Source organism: Nothobranchius furzeri, chromosome 5 (assembly GCF_043380555.1).
Source record: "Nothobranchius furzeri strain GRZ-AD chromosome 5, NfurGRZ-RIMD1, whole genome shotgun sequence".
NCBI classification, from domain to species: domain Eukaryota; kingdom Metazoa; phylum Chordata; class Actinopteri; order Cyprinodontiformes; family Nothobranchiidae; genus Nothobranchius; species Nothobranchius furzeri.
The window spans coordinates 66,608,635-66,635,293 of NC_091745.1; the positions used below are offsets into that span (position 1 = coordinate 66,608,635).

At 39.9% G+C, this 26,659-nt stretch overlaps 1 protein-coding gene across 1 annotated transcript in view; it reads right to left on the reverse strand.

Annotated features, from left to right (window-relative positions):
* atg5 (ATG5 autophagy related 5 homolog (S. cerevisiae)) overlaps positions 1–26,659 on the reverse strand; it is a 50,690-nt gene that overhangs the window by 13,679 nt on the left and 10,352 nt on the right. The window contains exon 7 of the mRNA XM_015949917.3: positions 11,013–11,130. Within this exon, the coding sequence (XP_015805403.1) occupies positions 11,013–11,130 (118 nt within the window). The remainder of the gene's footprint in view (positions 1–11,012; positions 11,131–26,659) is intronic.

The following is a 26,659-nucleotide window of genomic DNA, read 5'->3' on the forward strand; positions in this document are numbered from 1 at the left end:
TTTGACTCTGAACTTTAGGTGTGTCCAGATCTTAATCACAGAATTACTTGGACAAAGATGGCAAGATCTGGTATTGATTGCACCAAAAGACCATCCAAGAAGTCTCAGCTTCATGTTATTGGTAAGTAAAATTATATTTCTGTACTTTATTTCATTGGTTGAATGGCATAAAATGTTGTGTATTTAACACAACACTAATTGGTCAAAATGGGGTGAAATCTAAAGTGTTGGTAGTGCTGGAAGACTGGTGGCCACAGCGATGGCAGCCATGCTGATCTCTGAATGCTGGGGAGGAGAGAAGCCCAGATGGCTGGCTCTGCACAGTCAAAGCCAGAGCCCCACTGATTTCTGACCCCAGCAGAGGAGTGGAGCGTGGGCTCCTGCAGCCCAGATCTGATTGCTGCAGTCTGAGGCTGTGGAGTTCTCTGAGGGAGACCATAGAAACTCTGCAACTCAGTGGGTTGATGGGTGCTTCAAGTGATGTCGCTCAACAGCGTTTTTCCACAAACCTTTGTTAGCTTCAGTTAGCTTGTAGCTGGGAACAATGGTGGAGTCAGAACCTCATAGTTCTGCTCTCTGCTCCACCTCTTGTCCCATTTTTGGATTGCCTGGGTGTGATGAGAAGTGTAACACAGCCAAGATGGCAGGGATTGAAATCGCCCATTTGGCCATTTAAGCCCATTGTCATTGAGAAGAACATATGTTAAAAAAAGAACTTCAAAGTATCCAAAATAATAATTAATTAATTCAAAACACCCTCATTAGTCAACAAGTCTGAGTAAAACCATTGGTTAACATGTTTGAGCCATGAAGCATTGACATATTTCAGCCACTATATGAAATTAGTATTTTACACTCTCAGTACACCTATTGTGTTTTGATTGTCCTGAGAAGTGCAACTAAAATATTAGCCTGACTAAATATATCTTTAAATAAAATGAATTGTCCTTTTATGAAGTGTCCCATATAAAGAGAGTCTGCATATCAAGCTTATTTAGTTGTTTTCATTTGCTTTCCATTTAGATTTGTTCGTTTTGTTTCATTTTATGTTTGAGAGTTAAGTAAAAATATGTTTGTCGTGTTCTGAATGCTTACAATGTCCAAGTGTCAAACGTTTTAATGGAAATGTCAACATATTAATTATTTGAGAAATCCTGGTAGGTTCAAATGAAAACAACTAAACAAAAAACAAACAAAAAAACTAACAGGAAAACAAATCTTGCTCTTTGTTACCTAAATGGGGTAGAAAAAATAAACTATGATTACAGTAAACATTGGAGCTTTCATTCCCCTGTAAAGGTACGGCGCTCAGAGGATCCACTCTGTGAGAAGAGACGATACGAGGAATGTCATAAATGAGGTGTTTTCCCAGTTTGATCAACATCACGTTCTGTTTCTATGAAGTGACCGTTAGCAGAAAGAAAAGAAAAATCCAAGATGAACCCAGCAAACACGCATTTACACGCAGCACATCGAGGCTAAAAGGATCAAATAACTTCTTTATGCCAAATCCATTGTTTGAAGCCATAAGTCGTCTGATCTTTGCTCTAATCCAGATCAGCCTCAAAATACAGCTCGTTATTAAATTATCTTTTATCACAATCCAAAATTTAATACACTCCTCAGTAGAGTTAGTGCCTGCTTTTCCTACATTTTATCTTTATTCCTACATTTTATCTTTAACAGAACAGGAATTTATTTTAAAGAGCCTTTGGAAAATAACAGTATACCAGTGTTATATCCATGCAACTGAAAGAGGAACCAACGATACCCCGGGTATTTTTTTAATAAGTTGTAGCAAACACTTTCTTTTTTTTTTTTTATTATTATATGATGCAACCTGCCAGAAAAGAAAAAAAATCCAACCAAACACATACGCTCACATTTAAAATCTTAAAAAAGAAAATGTCATTTAGAACTTTTAAAATTTTGTACGTGAAAGTTACTTTCTGGAACAGAAACAAAAATCTAAAACCATGAAGCGCAGATTAAGCTAAATAGTTAGGCAGATGTTAACAAAAATGACATGATTTAATGAACTTCCTCCAAACCACAATTAAATGAATAATTTTTGTTCCAATGGAAATTGCTACTGCATAAAAACGACACCGTTTACTGACACGTACACACACAGATTGACTGACTCTACTGCAGGCCAACATGACATGTTTTTTTCTTTTAGTGGTGTGCCGCCAAAAGTATTAAGAAAGACCGCAAGTATTCACATACAGAGAGCCAAACGGTTTCTAATGACATACGTGGAATTTAATCAGACCGGCTGATAGAATTACCTAATGAAAAACTGTAAATAAAAACAAACAACGAAAAATAAAAATAAAAGTATCTTACCCAAACAACTATCAAAAAATGTCTATGTACATCGCATTTTTGAACAAATGGGAGAATGAATGACCAAATCTACACACATTTATTACCAATCATCTTAGAAATAAACGTATCATAATGGGATTTGGTTCTTTGGCAGTGATGGTCATGAAACATTTTCACACTTTGCTGACACATTTGGAGTTCGGAGTTCGCTATGCACTCTGTGGGGTGATGGTTCAAACCAAGGGGGGAACTCTGTCCGCCAAAAGTGAAGCGATGCAGGAGTGACACAAATTGCAGTTCCCTTCTCATCCACTTGGGGCAGACTCCCATGTTAAAACATTATATGTTTAATATGGCAAGATCTGGGGAGGGGCTTTTTTTTGTAACTCATCCGTTTAGATCAATGGTAAAAGCTTGGAATTATGATTTAATAGGGGGTGTGTCATTTGAGTAACAGGTGATAGTGAGCCTCCCAGAGCAGCTTTGGCAGTGTCCAATTCTTACCCGAAACTAGCCCAACTTACGGCTGGCAATGCAGACCAAACTCTGGCATCAGTCACACAGGGACAATCCTATCAGAGGGCCACATTGCTTTTCCTGAATCTGAGGTCTGACAATCCGCCAGACCCTCCTCTCCAGAACACCTGAAGTCTTTATTAGGGAGGCTCAGGAGGAGTGTGATCCCCCTGTAGCTGGAACACACCCTGTGGTCCCCCAATTTAGACCAGCTCTTTATTATAATGAAATATAGTAACTATTAGTGATGTAAGAAAATATTGATGACAATATATGGTGATTTTTTTCCTGCGATATTATATTGGTTTTCAAAAGCCGTGTATCAATTTTTTGGGAAGAATTTACATGCAAACATTTATGTATTTTCTTGTCTTTTAGTGCAATTCAAATGCTGACCGCTAGTTGGCAGCAGAGTACAATGGGTTTTGTTTCCACCATTTAAATGTAAACCCATCTATTATGGTTCAGATACCTCATGTTAAACATGTTACGTATCACTTTGGACTGTTTATTGAATTTTCCTACAGTAAATTCAGTCTAAAAAAATTGCTAATATCATCTAACTGAATGTATCACAATATATCGTGATGTATCGTATCGTCTCCCCTGTATCGTGATACATATCACATCGCCAGAATTTCAGAAATACACTCACTATATTCAACCATAACCATTTAAATCAAACTATTTATTATGAAAAGAGAGTGAAAGTATTGAACACATTAACGTCTAGCTAAATTTATTAAAACTTATGAAATATGTCTGAGCAGGTCTGTTCCTATTCTGCGACTTTTTCCGCTTGGCTCCGAGTCCTGTTTTACAGTTTTGTGGGTAAAATTAGAAAGCAGATTTGAGCTGAGCACATGTCAGTCAACAATAGGCTGTTATCAGAGGCTTTCCAGCTATTCTGAATTCCCCTGTCTGGTGCACATCTCACACGCCTCCACACGAGCCATAACCCACTGTCTTCTGTATCAAAACAGCCACTGAAACCTGCCCTTCCCCCTCCTGCCTCTGAAGTCAGCCATACTGCTTGATAAGCACAAGGCTCCTGAAGCAGCCTATGTGGAAGCATGCAAACTGTGAGTGGCGAGTGGGCTGTTTCACAGATGGGGCTGAGAGTAAGAAACGTGGGAGGAAAACTGTGGATTTGTCACTCAGCTGGGAAGGAGGCGTTAGGGTGGGGTTGTGTGTGTGTGTGTGTGTGTGTGGGGGGGGGGGGGGGGGGATTACAGTGATGTAGGGGGTTTCCTCTGACTGTTCAGTTATCGATATGGCTCTTTTTCTTCTTAAACACGACTGGGCTCACCTCCATGATAAAAGAAAAGCACCGTGACAAGATTGCAAAGAAAACACTTTGCTTACGAGAACTATCCGTCAATAGGCCTGTGACGCGTGGGTGTGTGTGGGCAGCGCCGCACGTTTGGTTTAGATTTACTGAAGGAAAAAAAATCACAACCTAAAATTTGCCGATTCTTGTTGAATAAACACACCTGGTTGAAAAAGCAAAACACATGAGACAGCTAGAACACACGTCAGTGCTGACCGCTGCTTACAGGAACACAATGTTTTGGGTTTGTTTCACACAGCGTGGGGCAGCCTCGAAGCAATGCAGACTTTCGTCCATCGCTTTCAAAGCCATTCGGGATTCCCCATGGCTTTTTTTGCCCTTAATGGAAGCCAACCCCATTTGTTTGCTGTAACTGGTCTCTAGATCCCAGAGGGGTCAACAAAAATCCTCTCTCAGACATAACACAGAGGAAGTTCGTTTGAAAAAAATACATTTGTTATTTGATGTCTGAAAGATCACAGAGAAGTAGAGCACCCCAGATTTTCTTTTTGTTATATGCTAGGGTCCTAAGAAAGAAAAAAAAATTCTCTGAACTTATGAACAATGAGATACCACCACCCTACACAGCCCCTGAACACACTTCCTGGGCTCTCTAATCCAAACACGCCACCATAATCCATGGTTATCAGCCAACTCATCTAGGAGCCGAGGAAGAAGTGGAAACTAAACAAACGACCGGAGACAAAAGGGCCACTTTCACCTTGATCAACCAGGCAGGCTGGCAGACTCGTCTGGGGGAGGGAGGAGAGAAAAGAAAAGCCGAGATTTAACGTCAAAGACATAAAAGACATCCACAGCAGACAGAAGATGTTGGAGACTACACCTGAGACAGAGATATAGGATCAAAGAGGGAAAACGAGTCTCAGATCAGGGAAACTACAGAGAAAAAGGAAACAAGAAAAGAGGAAAGGGGAGTAAGAGGATAGTACTCCTGCTAAATAGTCACACAAGCATTAAGAAAATATATACGGGAAATTCAGTGATGGTTAATTAAATTTATGGCAAGAGGACTGAAAATGGTTTACAGACTGTAAAAGCCATTTATTGTAAACAAGTCGTCAATAAGATCTGAGTGTTTAGCAGCTGTGATTGTTTAGAATTGAGTGTTGGATGAATTTCACACTGCCTGCAGCTTGAATCAAACCACTTACTAAAGACCCAGAGAAAAAAGAACATTCCTTTGTAAGAAGACTGATCACTGTTAATTTACATGGAAAAGGAATTTCTGATTTAGCAGCATTATTTTTACATGCAAAGACAGTAACTCTAGCTTTAATAATCAGATTCCACAAATGACAGGCATATTACATTTCAAAGCAACACATTTTTCATCACAGACCTATGATGCAGTTTCACTGGAACCAGCTGTTTTAGCATATCGGTTGTCTGTCACTTGGACTTGCGTCTAGTGCTTTTGAAGAGCACATTAAAGAAACGGTGTTTGTCCAACTTTCCCTGCAGCTCAGTGTTTGATATCAGCAGTTAGAGTTTATACAGAGTTCACACACAGTTGCAGGCAGCAGTAAATGCTCTGAGGAGTGAAGTCTAGGCTTATAAATGCTACCCTACATTTATAAAAATCAGTCCATGCAGGGTTTAAAATTAGGATATTGAGTAGTTTCTACGAGTCAGCTGGTTACATTAAAGGCTTAACCATGGTGCTGCAGAACTACTACTTTGACTATAGAAACCAGAATCTGAAGGGTTTTATTGCATGTGCGAGAAAACACAACATTAGGAAATTGCTGCAGTACAAACCAGAGTTGAGCGATAGAACAATGGTAATACATATTTCAAAACTACTTTTCCTCAGTAGACATGTGAGAGCAGGTTGATGTAAACCTTTGATTTACAGAACAGGGCTCTCATTTACGTATGGAAGTGAAAGTGTGCCACATAATCATAAAAAAAGTAAAATATAAAATTTTAAAAGAGATTTATATATTTATATATAAATAAAAACTTTCCAAATATAATGAAAATTTCTAAATAACGTAAACATACGAAGGAACATCTGTTGGTCAGGCTGAAAAGTTTGGGAACCACTGCTCTAAGTGATAAGTGAATGTTGTTTTTTAAATATATTTTAAGAGCTGTTTTTTAGGGCTTTTATGTTTTCTGTAAAGATCGGTATGCTGAAAATCATTTAATGGTTTGCATAAAGCATGAGGCTTTGGTTAGTAATTGATTGGGAGAATAACAAATGACTGAATTAAATAGTGGGGTGCGTCTGTCAGTGCGCCCCAGGGCAGCTGTGGCTACATCGTAGCTCATCACCATCAGTGTGTGAATGTGTGTGTGAATGGATGAATGATACACTGTAGTGTAAAGCACTTTGGAGTCCTTACTCTGAGAGGTGCTATACAAGTGCAGATCATTTATCAATTATAGTGTTGATCAGGCAGAGCTTTGTTGCCAGCGTTCCACTGCATAATGGCTTCAAACACGTATATAAAAGTGTTTGTTTTTACGTAAACCGTTGGATGAAATTATACAAACTGAATGAGCTCTAGTTAAGGCGCTTGCAATAGTTTGTGTATGTGTATGTGTACGTGGGTGCGTGTGCGCGCGTGTGTGTGTGTGTGTGTGTGTGTGTGTGTGTGTGTGTGTACATTGGAACTTAGTCCCCCCAGTTTGAAAATCCTATCTGCGCCCCTGCGTGAACAGACAGGAGCACCTGGATACGCAGAGATTGGATTTATTATCAGGCGATTGCGGGGAAACATGCGTACGAGAGGAATATAGGACAGTTTCTACAAACATTTAATAAATGAGGGCCCAGGTGAACAGCCAATCTTGTTAAGTGTTTGTCCACGCTGGACCAACCATGTGACCGGAACAGAGTCATGCTAATGGCACAGCAGCAGCCGGATGTGCTAACAGCTAAAGCCGTGTCCACACTGGGGACAGCGGAAGGTCACTGCTTCAAACAGAATCCATTGTACTATATGGGTTGATTCAAACTGGCCGCAGCACAGAACATTTCAAGTGCGCCCCAGAAGCAGCTTGCCGCACCGCTAAAGAAAGGATTGGGTTCTATACCTGGTAATTTTTAGGAAGCGGGAGCACATCACTTCAGTTTTAGAATCACTGCACTGGCTCCCCGTACATTACAGGATCGATTTTAAGGTTCTCTTAATGGTTTTTAAGTGTCTTAATTGTCTTGGGTCTTTTTATCTTTCTGAATTGCTTTTATCAAACGAACCCTCACGGTATCTGCGCTCCTCCGGCAGCCATCTTCTCGTGATTCTAAAAGTCAGGACACATACACTTTTCACTATCATGGCCCTCGCCTATGGAACGGGCTGCCGGAGGACCTCACGGCCGTAAAGAATGTTCACGTTTTTAAGAACAGGCTCAAGACCCACCTTTTTAGTTTAGCTTTTAACTGATCACTATTTATTTAGTCTGTTTGACTGCATAGCTTGTTTTTATTTATTAGATTATTTTTTACAATTTAGTTTTATTACACATTTCTATTTGATTGTTTTATTATCTCCATAATCAACTTTTATGAGTTATTTTACTATCCATATTAGCTCTTGTTATTTTACATTTTACTTATTTTATTTGTTCCAGTGTTTCTTCTGTGCAGCCCTCTGCCTCGGGGCCGGTGGTGGGCGGCGGCTGCCTGGGCGCTCCTCGCGAGTGCTTGAGGATGGTGGGGGTTTCTGCCCTCCATCCCTGGGCGCCTGGGATCAGTGCTTCGGCTACTGCCATGGAACTGCTGCTGTAGAGGCAGACGGCTCCCCTGATGGGGTGTCGTTCATTACCTGATCCATCTGAACTCGGCCAAGTGTTTACGCTTGTCGATCTATATGCTATGCATACGAGTGTGTGTGTGTCTGTGTGTGTGTGTGTATGCATGTGTGTGTGTGTACCTAGGAAATGGGCGGCTTTTTTAATCGCTATGGAATATAGGTTTTATGGAGTCATTTTTATCTTAAAGCACTTTGAGTTGCTTCATTTGTTTGAAAAGTGCTATATAAAAAATGTTTTCATTGTTTGTCTTATTTATTTTGATATTTTTGGTGCAAGCTGCTTCTAGGACAGATCATTTTTTATACTTAACATATGGCTAAACAGGAAATCAGTTTCAGTGTAAAACACCTGGTAATTTAAATAAAAAAAATAAAAACTGGTGCAGAGGTACATTTTTTATCTGTGCAGATTATGTTAAAGCATGTGACCATGTGGTTAATTTATTCCCATCACCTTTTGAATGTACACCGGTGTGTTTTTCATGTCATTAATCCTGGCAGTGCAGAAGCACAACATTATATATGACATCAAACAGTGATATCAAACATGATCACCTTCTTCTTTTTGGTTTAAAAGCGGATGGCATAAGCAAACCCTTGAAGTCTTGAGGGATTTTGTGGTTTCACGAGTTCAGTGAGATGGAGGGTAGATATGCTGCTCTGTGGTGGAGACTCCACTCACTGTGGGTTGAAGCACTGAACCATGCAAGTAAACCGTCCCGCTGAATGTGCCATTGGTGCCCCCAGTGAGGACCCATCACAATGTTTGTGTAGCTGCAACCTCTTACTTTGTTGGATAAAATAGAGAAAATGAGCGCCCCGAAAAAGATGGAGAACACAGCGAATGACATCTTTGACAAAAAGAGGCCGAACAGTTCAGTTGTGTGGACGTATTTGAGCAAAAAACAAAGTAGCTGCTCCACAAATGATTACGAGTGCAGGTTCTGACCATAGACTGTATGGACAAACCATCCGTTGGTTTCTGAAGAGCTAAATTTATGCCCGATTCCCACCACAACCATCTTGACTTTTTCACTCTAAGAAAAAAAAATGGAGCTGAGAGCGGGGGCTGTGATGGTGGGGGCAGACGATTGACACCCATCAAACTGAGCAGATGTGGCCACAAGCTACCAACGAAGGTTGGTTGGTGCCTTTAGCCGGAAAACATGACTTTCCTCTGCCTTCAAGGCCGTAACACTTTTAACACTAGGTCAAGGCTGAAGCCTTCTCTGGAACAAGCAGGAGTGCAAGCTGCTAGCACTGATGGGTCATCTGCTACCTGTTACCCCTCCACAGCAATTATTTTTCACTTTGGTTAGATTCACTTTTGGTAGGCGGAGTTTCCCCCTTAGTTCTGACAAAGTTGGGGAAAACCATCCATCTGCTTTACCTCATGAACCAGTTCCACTCACTGGGGCAGCAGGATGTAAAGCTTTAAAATCCCAGACAAGAGTGAGAGCTGAGTGACCCCCTCAGGGAGATTAAACGCTGGCTTTGTAAATGTTTTTAAGAAAAAATGTCCTTATATTTTTGTTTATTAGACAAGTCACTATAGTCTCAAACTGTGCCTCAAAGAAAAACAAGAAAAGACTCTAAATGCACGTTAAGTGGTTTACAAGGACACACTGGTTCTAAACCAACGCTTTAACCACCTCGCTTATAAATGACAAAGAAAATCTCAAAAACGTGCGAGTGTCTGACTTCTTCGTCTGTCTTGGATAACATTTGAAATAAAATCTGAATTTTTGCTTTTCCAAAACAAATGCTCTGACAGTGGAAGTAACGCATCACCACTGGTACAAAAATACACATTAACTAAATATAAATCAGCTATTTTTATGCAGAGCATTGGGAAAGTGTTTGATTCTTTAAATGAAAGTGAATCTGATAAAGAAGTTTGAGGATGGATGCAGGCCCAAATAGGCAGACAGAGAAGCGTGGTGTTAATGGCTGTTGCATCTGCGCAGGTGAGACTCCTGCGGGTCTGCTGTCCCAAACACACTGTTGTCTCTTTATCTACTTCCTCTCTTCTCCTTTGCAGACACTGTCTGTTTAGGCTTCTGCTTGCCCTCCCCTCTCATCTCTTCTTTCACAATCAGCCCCCTTCACCACAGCTGCAACTGGATTTAAGGCCTTACTTTTAGTAAGTGAGTGACTTTTAGGAGGTGAACAGTCGGCTTTTTGCATTGGGGGCAGGCAGAGCTGCAAATCAACCTGTTAGTAATCTTAAAAAGGAACATAGTTCTGCAGAACTACAGCTTATGTCTAGATGCAAAGTGTGATTTTATTTTAAGGATTTACAAATGAAAACAGTCATAAATCAGTCAGTTAAATATTTTTTGGTACTGATGTTGAAGAAAAAAAAATAGCTTCTACAAAATTATGAGTTCAATTTAATTTTTTAACGAATTAGTGTTTCTTTGTTTTAGCATTTTTAGTGAGCAGTTCACTCTTCCTGTTGAGGAGCTACGACGTCAATAGATGCAAAATAATAATAATAATAATGCATTGAACTTATATAGCGCTTTTCTAGACACCCAAAGACGCTTTCACACACTCTCACATTCACACACTGCTAGTGATGGTAAGCTACTTGTAGCCACAGCCGCCCTGGGGAGGTCTGACAGAGGCGAGGCTGCCATTTGGCGCCGTCGGCCCCTCTGACCACCACCAACACAGGCAAGTTGGGTGAAGTGTCTTGCCCAAGGACACAACAGCAGGATACCCCTGGCGGGAGCTGGAATCAAACCCATGACCCTCCGATCATGAGGCAACCCGCTCTACCATCTGAGCTACTGCTGCCCCTGCATAATCAAACGGATTGATTCTCAGAAACGCCACAAATGAGGAAATGAAGTTTCTTTGACATTTATTTTCAGATGACAATATATTTAATTTGATAAGTAATTATTTCATGCAGCTATTTAGCTCTAAGCTGATTGTAAACAATATTTCCTGGAATGACTGATCAGAGAAGACCAAATACTGAAGAATCTTATTTAATTATCATAAAAACACAAATATTTTACCCACTTTGTGGCCTGTTAGCTTACCATCTCTTGTTAGAGCATCAGGGTACATCTCATTCAGCAGATCGCCCAGCGTGTGTGCGCTGCCTTCAGGTGAAACGGGGCGAAACAGTTTCTGGATGAACGGCCTGTCACTCGATGTCTACAAATGGAGCACAGCAAATGAATAAGAAATGTAGAACAAATATGTGACAAAACGAATGCTTACAGGTGCAGAAAGTTTCTTCTGAACACAATTATTGACTCTTTAGACACTTTTCTACAGAAATAAATCCTCTTCTAAATAAACAGCGATGGGCTATCTCATCAGGAGATTTATGGCTACGATGACCCTTTTTATCGTTGAGTTACAAAATTAAGCAATAAAAATCATTCATGCGAAGGGATTTATTTGGTCTGGCCAACATGTGAAAGAAATTCAAGGAACTGTGATGACAAAAACAACTTCAATTCAGTGAAACAGCTGTTTTACTGTAAAAACGATGGGAAATTTTGATTCTGAGGAATAGAACAAATCCATTAACAGAATGCACGCAAATCTGGTGAATGAGGAACTGGTAATGTGGTTTGATGAGCCCGACTGCTAAGAATGTGATATTTAACAATCTGCAACAATTCGGCACATGTTACGAACACAGCAGGCATGTTTTACCGTTCAGATCCAGTCTGGAACTCATTAATCGATGCTTTAGTTTGGACTTGGATGCAAAAGCAGCTTCTAGGTTAAAAGCTCATCTGGGACTCCTTAAGACTCAGAGTGAAATATTAGGTTTTGAATAGAACGTTCTCGTCCAGTAAATGGACAAATCTTTGATGTTTTACAGAAAGGTTGGATGCAAAGGAAATGGTAAATCTCTAACCAGGATTAGTTCTAATCTGCTGTATTATTTATACTGCTCTTAACTGGATGAAACATGTTTTAAAGTTTTTTTTCTACCAATAAAGAGTTTGCTGATGTGTTAAAAGTTTCTGGGAAACTAAATACTTGATCATATGCAATCTTTCCATTTCCCACATTGCGCGATTGCATGTTTGATTTCATTATCACAGGCATACTTTCACTATGACGTGGTTTGGAAATATGACCTGCTCCATCAAAGGAGATATCTAGAATTTGAGGCTGACTACAATGCAAAACTCTCTGGGAAGGACCAACCACCACATGGAAACAAAGTCAGTAAATCAAGATAAAGCAGTCTAGCTAAAATATCGTAAGCACCAAATATCTTTAGGAAAAACGTAATTCACTGGCTTCCAATCTACTATAAGATTAGTTTGATCTACAGCTTGCTTGTAAGGTCTTGAACAACATGACTCTCATATACTGGAAGGAGACGCAAAGTTAAATACGTTCACTTGGGTCAGCTGACCAAGATCTATTAATTGTCCCTTTTGGTTAAACTGACAACTCGAAGACTTCGAGCGCTTTCTGTAATTACTTGAATGTTTTGGAAATTTTATTTATTTATTCTTTATTTAAACAGGAAGGTCACACTTGAGAATACAATTCACAATGATGGGTCAGTGGTCTACAGTTAGTAATAAACCTCAGCGAGGCACGATAAACGACATCAATCTTACCAAGGCACTGTGCTGAGGCATTCATATACAAAAGGTCTCCATAATCCAGAATAGACAGAAATGTTGCAGTAAGGAGTTGTTTTTTTCCTCAAAAAATAAAAAAAATAAAAATAAAACATGGTTTATTTCGAAAAAAGAAACCCAGTTTGAGTTTCTACCATCCACAGGAGGCTTGAAGGAGAGGGAGTCAACGAGCCAGACACCAAGGTATTTGTATGTGTGGACCACTTCTATGATATTTCCCTCAAGAGTGGTCACTAAGAGCACACTTAAAAGGTCTTTTAGTAAAATTTTGAAAACAACATTTGTTTAGTCTTGCCAGCATTGAGGACCAAATTTAATTAAACGCTTTCTGTAAGAATTCAACAGCTTTAGTGGGGGATGCTCCAAAACAGTAAATGATTGTCATCAGCTTAAAAGTGATTATAAGCATCCGAGACATTTTGTCCTATGTCATCAATATACATAAACAAGTGGGGTCCCAAAACTGTGGTACTCCCTTGTCGACAGTTAAAACTTTAGAGGACAACCCATCACATTTAACGCATCGATTTCTGTCCTTCAAGCAGTCTGTGAACCATGAGATCACATGTTCAGACAATCTCAAACAAAGAAGCTTATGTTTTAAAAAAGCATGGTCTACAGTGTCAAAGGCTTTTGGCAGATCAATAAAACGTGAAGCACAGTGCTGCTGAAATACGTTGCCTTTGAGCATTAGACAGGAGCCTTAGTCAACATTTAAAACCTTATTATTATTCTTTAGCTTTTGAAGCAGACATGATCTAAACATACCATCTTTTATTGTACTACATTTTCACTGTTTTTAGTATTACTGTCTCTTGTGTTGATTTAACTATGGCTTGTGTTTCCAGCACTTTGGTCTCCCATTCGGGCGTAGGAAAGTGCTTCATAAATAATATTAAATTCATTTTTCTTCATTTACAATCTGCAAACGTGTCTCCAAAGCTAAAACATGTAATGACACAGATATAGAACACACCTACAGGGATAAAGTCATTATTCTCAAGATCAAATAAAACTTAAACAAAATAAATGTTTCTTCAATCAATCAATCAATCAATCAATCAATCAATCAATCAGATTAGATTTATAAAGCGCTTTCCAAACAAAGTGCTACTCAAAGTGCTTTACAAAATGACCCCAAATTCCCATAACAGTTTAAAAACATTAACAGGCATATGCAAACACACACACACACACACACACACACACACACACACATCAGTAAAAATGTATATTCTCTAGAAGCCTTGTTGTTGAGTCTAATTCTGGGATGTCAGGGTGATGCGCTTTGTAAATGTCAGTCTCACCGTCACTTCAGGGTCAAGTTAAAAATTTAATGGTTGTCACCAAGTGACCCGTGTCCCCGTGACATCAAAAGAGCTCTGGGAACTGGACACGATCCAATAGTCACCAACAGGTGGTAACGGCAAGTATAACATTTGGTTTATAAACTTTTCAACCTGCTAATTTAACAAATGAGCAGCATGTTTTAAATTAAAATGTCCACGTTTTTAAATAAAACAACAGCACCAGAATTAAGTCAATTTAATTGAATCAGAATTAGGAGAGTACCACAATATTGCAATATCAGATCATTCAAAAGCCGAGAACTAAACAAATGTAATGTTTTAAGTAGGACAAACATTTATAGAGATAGATGTTGAGTACTTTGATTCCTAATTCTTTTAAGTCTTCTTAATTGTATTTTATTTAAAAGAATTAATGCTCCAAAATCAGTACAGAAAATATTAAAATGATGAGTTTACAAATGTATTTATTAGCATAACAAATACAAATTAGCTATAAATGGGTGAATATTAATATTATTTGTATTTCTACGAGTATCTGCTGCTTAACCTTTACAGTGCGTGAGCACATGGAAAATATCTGAGGGTTTTAACCCTTACCCAACGTTTAAATTTTCTAACGTTAATGTCATTAGAGCACAAAAAAATGCACTTAGAAAGCTTCCTTTAGAAATATTATATAATATTTCATAAGTCCCAATTTTTTTACATGAATTTCATCCTTGGCTTCAGCCCTAACAAAATATAATAAAATATGTGTGTGTTTCTCAGATTTAACCCCTTTATTGCCAGGTTTATTAGCAAAACCTGAAGTTTGAAAACTGTACAAAAAATGAAAAAATCAAATCATTTTTTGTGTGTTATGTCCAGATGACCTTTTTTGTGGGTAAGTTGTCACAGCCTTGGAGTGTCACAAATAGGCATAAAAATATTTTTTGCTCACTTTGTAGTTTTTGTGTAATGTCATATTTTCTAAAATACTCACATTAAAGTCATTAGAGCACAAAAAAATGCACTTAGAAAGCTTCCTTTAGAAATATTATATAATATTTCATAAGTCCCAATTTTTTTACATGAATTTCATCCTTGGCTTCAGCCCTAACAAAATATAATAAAATATGTGTGTGTTTCTCAGATTTAACCCCTTTATTGCCAGGTTTATTAGCAAAACCTGAAGTTTGAAAACTGTACAAAAAATGAAAAAATCAAATCATTTTTTGTGTGTTATGTCCAGATGACCTTTTTTGTGGGTAAGTTGTCACAGCCTTGGAGTGTCACAAATAGGCATAAAAATATTTTTTGCTCACTTTGTAGTTTTTGTGTAATGTCATATTTTCTAAAATACTCACGTTAAAGTCATTCGAGCACAAAAAAATGCACTTACAAAGATAACCAGTTGAACACTTTATTAAAGCACACGAACAAAGAAAAAGTGTGTGTGTGTGTGTGTGTGTGTGTGTGTGTGTGTGTGTGTGTGTGTGTGTGTGTGTGTGTGAGAGAGAGAGAGAGAGAGAGAGAGAGAGAGAGAGAGAGAGAGAGAGAGAGAGAAAGAGAGAGAAACACAGAGGGGAGTGAGCTAACAGCCTGTCCACATGCTTGGCAAAAGCGTGCATGCACGCTCCTCTTCCCTCTGCAAAGGTGGCATTTTTCTTTGTCTGCTCCTGGGCTGGTGCTGCACCTGCAACAAAGCTGCAGCGCTGCTGAACCGCGGCAAGCGAGTGCATCTCGCCTGGGCTGGTCTCACCATGGAGCTCCAGATGCTCCTCTTCTGCTGGTTCCAGGCCAGTTCCAGACAGCCACAGGACCAGGGCATTGTAGGCGCTCACATCTAACATGTTGCAGAAGAGCGACATGGTCCAACGTCTGGTCTTGCGGCGGCAGCTGAGCTGGAATAAAAATAAATGAATAAATAAACTACATATGCAATTAGGTTGGTGAATTATAATAAAACAAAATAAAATAAATAGATTACCTTGTCCAAGTTGTCAACTGCCCCTTTGCAGCGGTTGTAATCAATGATTACGGTCGGCTTCTGCTGCGGTCCCTCCTGGATCTGAACCTGATGGTGTTTGGTGCCGAGGAGCAGAACGTTCCGCCGGCGCTTTGGAGTAGCTCACCGCGGTGGCGGTGGAGGTGAAGCCGAACAGGGAGGACAGACCCGCTCTGCTTTTCATCTGGAGCAGCTGTGGGGGCAACTCTGGCTTGTTGCGCCTAACTGTTCCCACAAGACAGATTTTTTTTTAGCAGCTCCTCTCCAAGAACCAGCGAGGTGAAAAAATTGTCCGTGGTGACAGTGCGGCCGCTCAGACCCTCCGTGAGTTCCAGCACCACCCGCTTCCCTTGCCCCCTTTCTGCCGGGGCGTCTCGAGTCGTCTTGCCCAGATAGGGAATAATCCCCCAGGCATAAGAAGTGGCCACATCGCACACCACCCACAGCTTGATGCCATATTTTGCCGGTTTTGAGGGCATGTACTGCTTGAAGTTGCAGCGACCTCTGAATCCGACGAGCTGTTCATCAACGCAGACATCTTCACCGGGGTTGTAGGCGAGAGGGAGCCGGGCCGCCCAGAGGTCCCACACTTCCCGCAGGGGAGCGAGCTTGTCCTGCTGCACCAACCGGCGCGCTGCCCTGGTCAAGCGGTCATCAGAGGCTGGCAGATGATTCCCCACGGGAACGGTGCACACCAGCGAGGATGAGCAACCCAAACAATGCCCGGAGTTCCACGCGGTGTCCAATCGTCATATTTTCTTCTTCCCTCTATATTGGTGTATTTTATTATTATATCTAGGATTGTTGTAGTTAAAAAAAATCGAAGCTGTCCTCAATAGTTTGGATGTAGCTGACAGCGAGGCGGGTGATCCCACAATGGCGGACGTCTGGAGCCCGAAAGGGGATCCTGGTGTCGGGTGTCGGGGACCAGGCGATCCCGCTCTTTGATTGCCACAAAGGATGGTCCCATCTCTCCTCTGCGGCAACCACCTCCTCATCTGAACCTTCTTCCATTTCTTCCCCTGAATCAGGCCCTGGGGTAAAGGCCTGATCTTCAGCCTCTTCATCCGAAGAACAGCTGTCATCCGTGGATGAGGATGAGGCTGACTCTCCCTCTTCCTCAAGCTGCTGAAACACCTCCAGGGCTTCATTCACGTTGAATCTTCTTCTCATGGTTGCGGTTCAAAGAAATGAATCCTGATCTGAGTCTCATATATGTACTTTTGATCAATTGGTGCACCTGTGTAAGCTGCCCCTACTGAATGTAAACAAAATTCGATTCTGCAGGAATTTGTTTTGAAAAACAAATGTATGCCTTTGAAGTTTTTCAGCCTTCATCTTAGCTTTCATCCATGCAAATGCTTTGTACTTATTGAAATAACATTTTGCAAAAGTAAAATTGTGAATGAGTATCTGAAATTTAGCAGAAAATCCTTTGATTTTTGATATATAGCATGCCTTTGATGAATATTCATGAAGTCAACAGAGTGTGAGAACCTGTGCCCCCCCCCTACACTCCCATTACCCACACCTGCTCAACCACTCCAGATAATGATCACAGATCTGTCTTTTGAAGATCTGTAAAGTGCTTTGATACCTACATACACGCATGCCTGCACAATCACACACAAAGGAACACATGTCAAAATGCTATTTTGCAGAATAAGCTAATTTTGTACATTCAGTCAGGCTTATTTTTTGAAAGAACACTGAAAAAGCACAATTACCAAAAATTCAGAACACACACATTCAAACTATTGTATGGCATCTCTAAATAACACACAAACCATTTTTTTGCAAAATATGTAATATAATGGGCAGTCAGAGGTAAAGAAATACAGCTAAATCATTCAGTTTAAATGCTGGGTCAGCCATTGCCCTGCTATATATGGAGAAAGTATGCCATGTAGTGAAAAACGGTAAAAACTGCTTCTTACATTTGTGATGAGACTGTAAACACGGGCACAATCATAATTTTTTAAAATTATGCCAATATTTATGCTAATTCAAAATATATGATTTACATGAAAGTCAATGGCACAAAAAAATGCTTCAATGTGCTTAACTGTACAAAATGATTTCCACGTTTTAATAAAGTAGGTTGAATATTTTTTCAAACTTTTTTTTGTAATTCCTTCCAAAATACACATCCTCCATAAAAATTAGATAAATTGCATTAACACAGCCAAAGTTATTCACAAAAATACACGTGTCAGCACAAAAAAATGCTCTAATGTGAGGTAAGGGTTAAACTTTGACTTCACTCTTATCTCCAGAAAATCAATGGACAATAAAAGAATGGCTTTCTCAGAAACAGAGGCACTGAAGCCCAATATCCAACCTGAGGTGTCAAACAGAGAGTTTGACACACTATAGGGTCTAATCATGGAGCTGTGAAAAGGAAACCGGCAATGACCAGGGTCAGATGACCGAGTGGTAACAACACACCACACGGTCAGGCGCAAACCAGCAAGAGGAAGGTGGAAAAGGAGGCGCGAAGTCTTTGCTTAGGTTACACAGAAAGATTGAGTCACTGACAGGAAGCATGGCCCTTCGTGCCGGATCATCACTGAGAGCCAGAGCAGGGAGAGTGTGCTAAGTGACAGCTACTTCATTACATTTTTAAAGAGGTGATCTTAAATTATTGAGCCAGTCAGCATACAAAGAAGAAGCCATTGATCCCTAAGGAGAGAAGCATGATACTGTTTGGATGAAGACACTTTCTTTTCAGGTGGTGTGACACCTTAGCTGGCACTGCAGCACATGGCAACACAAAGAGAGTGAGGTGTCATTAGGATTCAGGTGAAAAGATACGGCCTGCTCTCGCTGATGGAAAAGCTCAGCGGAACTCAAGATGGCCCCTAATTGATGGACGGGAATCAATCCACCTAATTGAAGATTTAAAAAAATGGTCAAAGATAAAGCACTGTCCTCCCATATGCCTTTCCAGAAACTGAGAGGGGTTGGAGAAAGCCCTTCCACTGAACTTGGAGACCATCCATTGATAAATTAAAATTCTGACCCTGTTTGAGCAAAATGTTTTGGAAAACATCCGAGTGAGAAAAAGACAAACATCTGGGGCCATGTGAAAAGGAAACAGGAATATCATGCATCTTGGCACTAAAGTCCAAAGAAGCCCAAACAAATTACAACTTTGTTTACATTTGTTAGTAAGCCAATTAATGACAACCGGGAAACTTCAAGTATAAGTCAAGAAAAATAATCTGAAACATTCTTTTTCTTTAAAATGCCTTTTCCACTTTCATGATTGGATAGACAATAAATGCACATCCATGCATACATATGCATGTATACCTGCATCTAAACATAAATGATTATGTAGCCATACATACAAGCATATATATGTGTAGATACAAATATACATACATATATTTATACATAAGCATATATACACTAACACACATATCTATCTAAATGTGTGCTTAAAGGTTTAGTGCTGTTTGGAAGCAGAAACATATTACAACAATCATGTTTAAGCTAAATCCATCACAGTTAACAACAACAAGGCACTTTTCCCTGACACATCAATTAAATCACCTGTTGCCTCGGGCAAAAAATGACTTACAACTGTTTCCAGCATTCCCATATTTTGTAATGGTCTATCTAGTCACTGAATCCCCCTCATTTCGTTAGTCATTACAAGATATCTCAGAGGTAATAAACATGCGTGGTTTGAGGTAGACACCTTCCAAAGCACCACAAACGCTGGAGGAGGAATGCCAGCTCTCGCATTAGCCGGTTTGTGAGTAAGAGTTGAGTCACAGAGCGGGAACAGAGAGGAGTACCTGTACAGAAACAATGCAAGCAGACTTCGAGAGAAGGATGGTAATTTTCACTTTCCGTGCAGCAAGACAGTTGGCCCTTCTAGCTCTTTAAATCACAGTTTGACATCACAAATGGAATGAGGAAAACACTGGAATACACACAAGTAAGTGCATGCACACATATGCACAAGCACATACACACACACACACACACACACACACACGCACATACACACACACGCACATACAAATGCTCAAGTAAAAACAAGTTAATTGATGACTAAGGAATAAATGGAAATGGGAACAAAAACACGACCTGCAGTGTGTGTGTGTGTGTGTGTGTGTGTGTGTGTGTGTGTGTGTGTGTGCGCGCGCGCGCCCCAAATAAAAGCTTAATGACCAGGAAACCCAAATGTAACTTTTCAAATGTCTACAAAAAAAAAAGAAAATACAAAAAAAAAAGACATTTTCTTTTAAAGTTATTTAAAGTGACGATGTGTATTTTTCCTTGTGATAGGAGGCAATACATACCTAAATCATTGCAAGCAAGTGTTATTTTTGTGTTTGAGTAAGACCTTACCAACGGATGGCCATTAGGGTCAAAAATCCCTGGGAGCCCAATTTTAAAATGCACCCAAACCTTACACCCGGGCTACATGTACTTCATCAGATCGTTCAACCTCCAGCAAAACGGCAAACACATCAGAATCCTTTCATCACTGGCAACGAGCAACAAAGTAAAACAACAATTTTAAAGAATGTCGAATGCTTTGTAACCGCTTGTTAGAAATCGATAAATGCATTTTGTCCTCAGACTCACGCGGAAGGAAACACTGCGTCTAAAATGGCGTCAGCCAGAGAATTAGACCTACTTCCATGTATTTGATCCAGACTTTAATATTCATATGTCTCAATCCACCAATATTTTTCAACAACTGGGAATCATTTAATTCATTTTCAACAACATTTTGAAAGGTATTTCCAGAGACTAACAGTACAAACTACACATTGTCACTTTAAGACACTATTGGTAATAATACATATTTATGATGAAATAAATAACATCAAAGAGCGATATCAAATGTGATTTCTATCTTTTTAGTTTAATGGCAGATTGCACAAACAACCCGTGAAGTCTCGAGGGATCGTGTGATCTCGTGAGTCCAGCGAAGAGCACAGCGAGGACGCCGTGCTGCTGCCAAGACTCTCCCGTTGTGAAAAGGACCGCTTTGAAGTTTGCACGTAAACCGTCCCGCTGCCGTTTTGCGCTGCTGATGCCTCCAGTGTGAAGCCGACGTTAAGACTATGCATCCCAGAATGTTTCATTTTATATTTTTCACACTGATCTATGAGTCATTTTATAAGGTCGTTACAAAAGTTTTTGAACTGACTGCAACAGAAGGAAATGACATATGTTTGCACGTTTTGTTCGTGCCTTGTAAGGTCTGACCGTAGAGGGGGGTGCAGACGGAAATGAGCCCTCTGTTATTTGGGCCGAATGTTCTAGTTAACAGTGTCTGCATCAAATACATCATGTTATTTACACTAAATACCACAGTTGGTCTTTAAAGGACTCAGGACGTGTTTGTGTCTGTGTTTTGGAAGGAGGCGGGGGGGGGGGGGGGGGGGGGTTATCCTTCTTTAATGGCAGGCACCCTGCTAATAAGTCAGACTTGTTTTGTTTCAACTCATTATGATCTGTGTGTAAAATCAGAAAGATGCAACTGTTATTAATAAAAACAACAGTGTGAAGATATTTGAACAATTGTAATAACATTTCCTCCATCCCGTTTCCCTTACCGCTGCAGCCACAGACGCAGAACTGTTTAATCAGAGAAAAACATATTTATGATATTTGATGTTTAAAGCCCAAGGAAAGAACATGGTGTCACCCATCCACACCGTGTTTAAAGGAAGAATGTGTTCTTTTTTTCCAGCCAGGTGTATAAAACAAGTCATTATGGGATTCCAAGCATAGTGGAAATTCCTGGAAAAAAGCAGATATCAAAACATTGATCTGAAATGCCCAAAAGTTTTATTCTGGTTTTTGTTTGAAACAGCAGTGTTGTACATTTTTGGCCCAGAGGAAGTGCTAAATTGCCAGTCTTGCTTTGCAACGTTGACCAGAAGCGCAGCAGAGTCGTCCCAATTTTACAACATTCCACATCAATGCCGTTTTCACATAATGGCTAAAGCTAAATTAGCAGAAGTCAACTACAAACAACTGAAGTCAACACCATTCCTTTTTGCTTGTTCATTCAGACTAAACAGAGGAAGATCAGCCTCAGTGTGAGCTTTCAAATTACAATAATCTGGGACTGATGAATCATCTGAGACAACAGCGCTGTAGGAATAAATAACAGGCTTGTCCCTGTTTGACATAATCACTACCTTCGTAAACGACTCAGACACAGGTGGACGATTGGTCAACTTTATTTCATTTCAGAAACTGAAAACTCAACCCGAGTGAGAAGGAGGTCTAAAAGAGAGGAATGTGCTCCATCAGACATGCCAACACATTTTAGACTGGGATGATTTTATACCAAAAACGTTATCATAACAATAAGAAAGACTTCTTAAATTATCATTTCTATGTTTAAAGGACAAATGTACTTCTTTCTGTCTGTTTAGCCTACTTCACCTCTCTGGTTTGAACTTAAAGAAATAATATCAAATGATTTCTAGCAACAACATTAATTCTGGTGTTCAAACTAGGGCTGGGTGATATGGTATGAAATCAACACTGTGATACATCAGCAGTTCACTTTGATAATAAGAGGATATTCATTACCCATACGACAGTGGTGCTGGTGTCAGATTTGGTCGAGGAAAATCCTGTTCCTACAAAAATCCTCCAACAACCGTTTGGTAACATTTTGGATTTGGTCGCTGTCCCTGTCTTCCACGAGCCGCTGCCCGCTGCACCCACTGCTTCAACATTTGAATCTTTCCGTTTCCTCACCGCCTTTCTCCTCTTGTTACAGAACACATCCAGTTTACAGCACAGCATCTTAAATACCAAGTGCACTTGTTGTGTCAACACAATTGCTGTGGTCTCTACCGTAAATGAATGCCTCGTGAGTCGATCTCTGTGGGAAAAAAAAGCTCTGGCACTACTGTTTAAGAAGTTGCTAATGCTAACAGTTAGCTTCTCCTAGCCGAGACGGGCTCTGCTTTTCCTGGCTGCTAAATCAACAACAACCTTCCACGTCGTGAGCCAAAATGGGTCAGTCTATGAATGCAAACTTGACACTACGATGTGCTTTTCTAATCCGAACGTTTCCCCGTTTATTTTCTATCAGAAGCTAATGCAGGAACTAGAGGTAGGGAGATTATTTTCATGTTTAGCCTGCATGTGAAGCTCAGAGTTAACAATCAAATTACAAAAAATGTAAAAAGCGGTTTCTCAGTGGACTTGGCCTTTAAAGGAACGTTAACATCGGCACCCTACACTTACAAAAACAAAATACTGAATATGTCAACATGGGCAAAATGACATAGGACAGAAATGTTGGTATTGATGATTTTTTTGGTATCCCACCCACCTTTAATTCCAATAATACATTATTTTTATAAATACTTACAATTTTTATGTTTTCATAAATTTTCCTTATAAATTTCCTTAATAAGACGTTTTATTTCAATTCTTAACCTCACCTAAGGTCACAAGCTTTGGGTAGTGACTGAAAGGATGAGATTGCGGATACAAATGGCCAAAACGAGTTTTCTCTGCAGGGTGTCTAGGCTCTCCCTTAGAGATAGGGTGAGAAGCTCGGTCATCCAGGAGGGGCTCAGAGTAGATGAGCTGCTCCTCAACATCGAGAGGAGCCAGTTGAGGTAGCTTGGGCATCTAGTTAGGATGCCTCCTTGACTCCTCCCTGGTGAGGTTTTCCAGTCACGCTGGAGGGACTTTCTCTCTTTGTTGGCCAGGGAACATCTTATGATTCCCTCGGAAGTGCTGGCCTAGCGGCTGAGGAGGGAAGTCTGGGCCTCTCTGCTTAAGCAGCTGCCTCTGCGACCCGATGAAAAAGGATGGATGGAAGTTCAATTTCCAAAATGTGCAAACTTCCATTCGTCATAGTCAATATATTTCATATTAGCTACGCTAAATTGAGATTGACAGTAAACAATCGGATTTAAAAACACAAATGTTTAGACTATTTGACTGGTGATAAACAGAACCTCAAATTAGCTGTACCAAAGTCATTCTGAACGGTAAATATTTCCATCATCAGGATGGTTGTGGACATGTTTGTGTAGGGTTTTCTGGCCATGAAGGGAATAACTTCAACTTTTGTGCTCATATCCACAAAAACAAAATACAACACTCAAATTCACATCACAATGAAGTTCAAAATATAAACTAATATTGCATCAAGCTTGTGCAAATCCTACAACTCTGCAGAGGTAAATACTCTAATCAGTATTTGCTAAAGACCGAAGTCTAATCTAGTCTAGGTTTACACTCCAGACTTTTAGGGCCTTTTGAAGTTGCAAATATTTAGCAGTTTGTCAGATTAAACCACAGCAATCCATACTTTTTCACTTTCTTCAGTCTGTTTGGAACTAACACAGTTGGGCTACAACAAGCTTTGATGGTGCAATTGTCATGAAACCAACATGGCCCATAAATGACCACAGAAACTTCAATTAAGCCACGAATGCTGCCTAAAACTGGAAAGGCCTCCGATTTTTTCTGCTCGCTGGCAGGGGGCTTCACAGCTACAACAAGTGCATGCCTGGGAGGGCGGGTTGTCTTGGTCTGACTGCGGGTTGTCAGCCACTTAAGAGTTCAGCTTTATAACTAAAAACAAGAATTATTTTGCCAAAGTGTAAAATGGTTTATGTGTGTGTGCCAAAGATCTGAAACTACAAAAAAAAAATAATAATTACAAGCAGATCAAGTTTTTCTGCTAAAAAAGTGAGTGTTGACAATGACAGATAGTCGTTCATCCTCCTTTTGTTGAGAAGAGTCTAAATGCAGCCATATGTGGAGCTCAGAAGGGCTTATTAAAACTTAAAGATTTTAAATCATCACTCTGGGAAATTACCAGCAGTCAAAGCACATAGAGCGATGGAAAAACACAGGAAAGTTAGCTCTAGCATCTTCTTGCAAAGAAATACAGTTGTTTAGGCTAGATTTAGGCTACATCTGTCATCTGATTGGTTTATTTTTCTATTTTACTATTTAATTTATCATGTCTTCACAAGGCACATCCTTTGTAACTCCCTTCTCTGAGTCATTGGCAGTGATTTATTTTTCTGTTTGCTCTGTGTCTATGTGCTCAAGTACACATAGCCAGGTTTTTGTAAAGCCATATATCCTCCCCTGCCCATCTAGGGAAAAAACGTGGGTCCATGCTACCTTGTTTTTAGCAAAAATAATACTAATGATTCCATTATGAAGCATATTGATAGGCATGCCAAGCCTATAGGTGGCAGCAGTTCCCCAAATTGTTGGCATCTTTACCAAAAACCATTTCTTGGATGTGGAATAACTCAGTGGCGGGATATGATCGTCCTAAACTTTGAGTGAGCGTAAACGCAGGTCACACATGTGAAATCAAAGCATTTTTGTCACAGGCAGTGACGTCGTGAAACCTGACCCCTTCTTTCCACTGGATGCGAAAGAGGTGTGGGATGACAAAGCTCTGTTTCATCCGCAAGCTCCCTTCCAACTGGGAGCGACTCTGACGCAAAACGGGAGCGAAAGCTTTCCAAGCTGCTGGTACCGCAAAGTCACAAAATCATGGGAGAATTGCCACAACATGTGTGATTTCAGAAGTCTTCACAATAATAAGCAAGAAGAAAGATGGCTTCATATATCCAAAAAGGTCTGTGATGTATTTTCTGTTCTGTTTACATCGGCTATTAAGGTTTCACAGGAAATGACGTACATTTATCTGCACGTGACTTTTATTTTGAAAGTTTAGGGATGTTTTATACTGCTTTCGTGTTTGACTTCCTGTCTGGCCAAATTTAAAATGTGGAGTTTGACGTGTCTTGGAAGCGTGGCGCATAAGAAACTGACTTGAAACGTAATGATTGTGCCCCTTTGCTTCTGGGACGTGTCAAAAATGTTACACTTTGCTGCCGGTGGAATGGACCCTTCCAATATAAAGGTGGCTAATTGCCGGACAGTACGTTTCATGTCCGTTTCATGTCCGGTGGAAAGGAGGGGTAAAACCCTGGTTAGTTACGTCCATAAGCTAACATTAACAATGGAGATTTCTAAAATCACCACTTTGGTCGGAGTTTTAGAAGAATTGTTTTTTATCTTGATTTCTGTGAGAATGACAGGCCAAACCGTGGGAAATCTATTTATTTTGTGGAATACTGGAGTATGTGTGAGCAGGATCTTCCATTAAGTAATGGATCAAAATGGAGTTTGTAGATAGGAAACTATGGATGGACAATATATTGGCATCAATATCGGTATCGGCCGATGTTAGTCATCTTTTAACATATCGGTATGATAAACTAAACCAGGCCAATATTAACAACCAATATTTTTTCTATCTCGTCCCCATTTGTTTGCCTGTTGCAGAGGGTGAGCGTGGTGATGTGAAATTGTTTAGTCATGCAAACAGTGAACAAAATCATCTCAGAGCCGTAAATGTGTGTGTTGTGTGTACATAATAATGTAAATTCAGCTTGAATAGTTTGCATTCTATCCAAAATCTGCTGATTTTGGAAGCATTAATGTCAGTATATCGGTATCGGCAAATATCGGTTATCGGCCATAACAGTGAGATTAATATCGGATATTGGTTTCGGCTCAAAAATTTCATATCGGTGCATCACTATAGGAAACCAAAAATCTATATTCTTTTAGACATTTGTTTCTTCCAGTGGACTGCAGTTTTCTGTAATTTCGATCATTAAAAAAAAAGAAGTCTAAATGAGCTTCAGCACATATTAAAATAATTCCTTCACAAAACAGTTTAGAAATAGTTACATGAAATGTTAGATGCCTCTAAGATG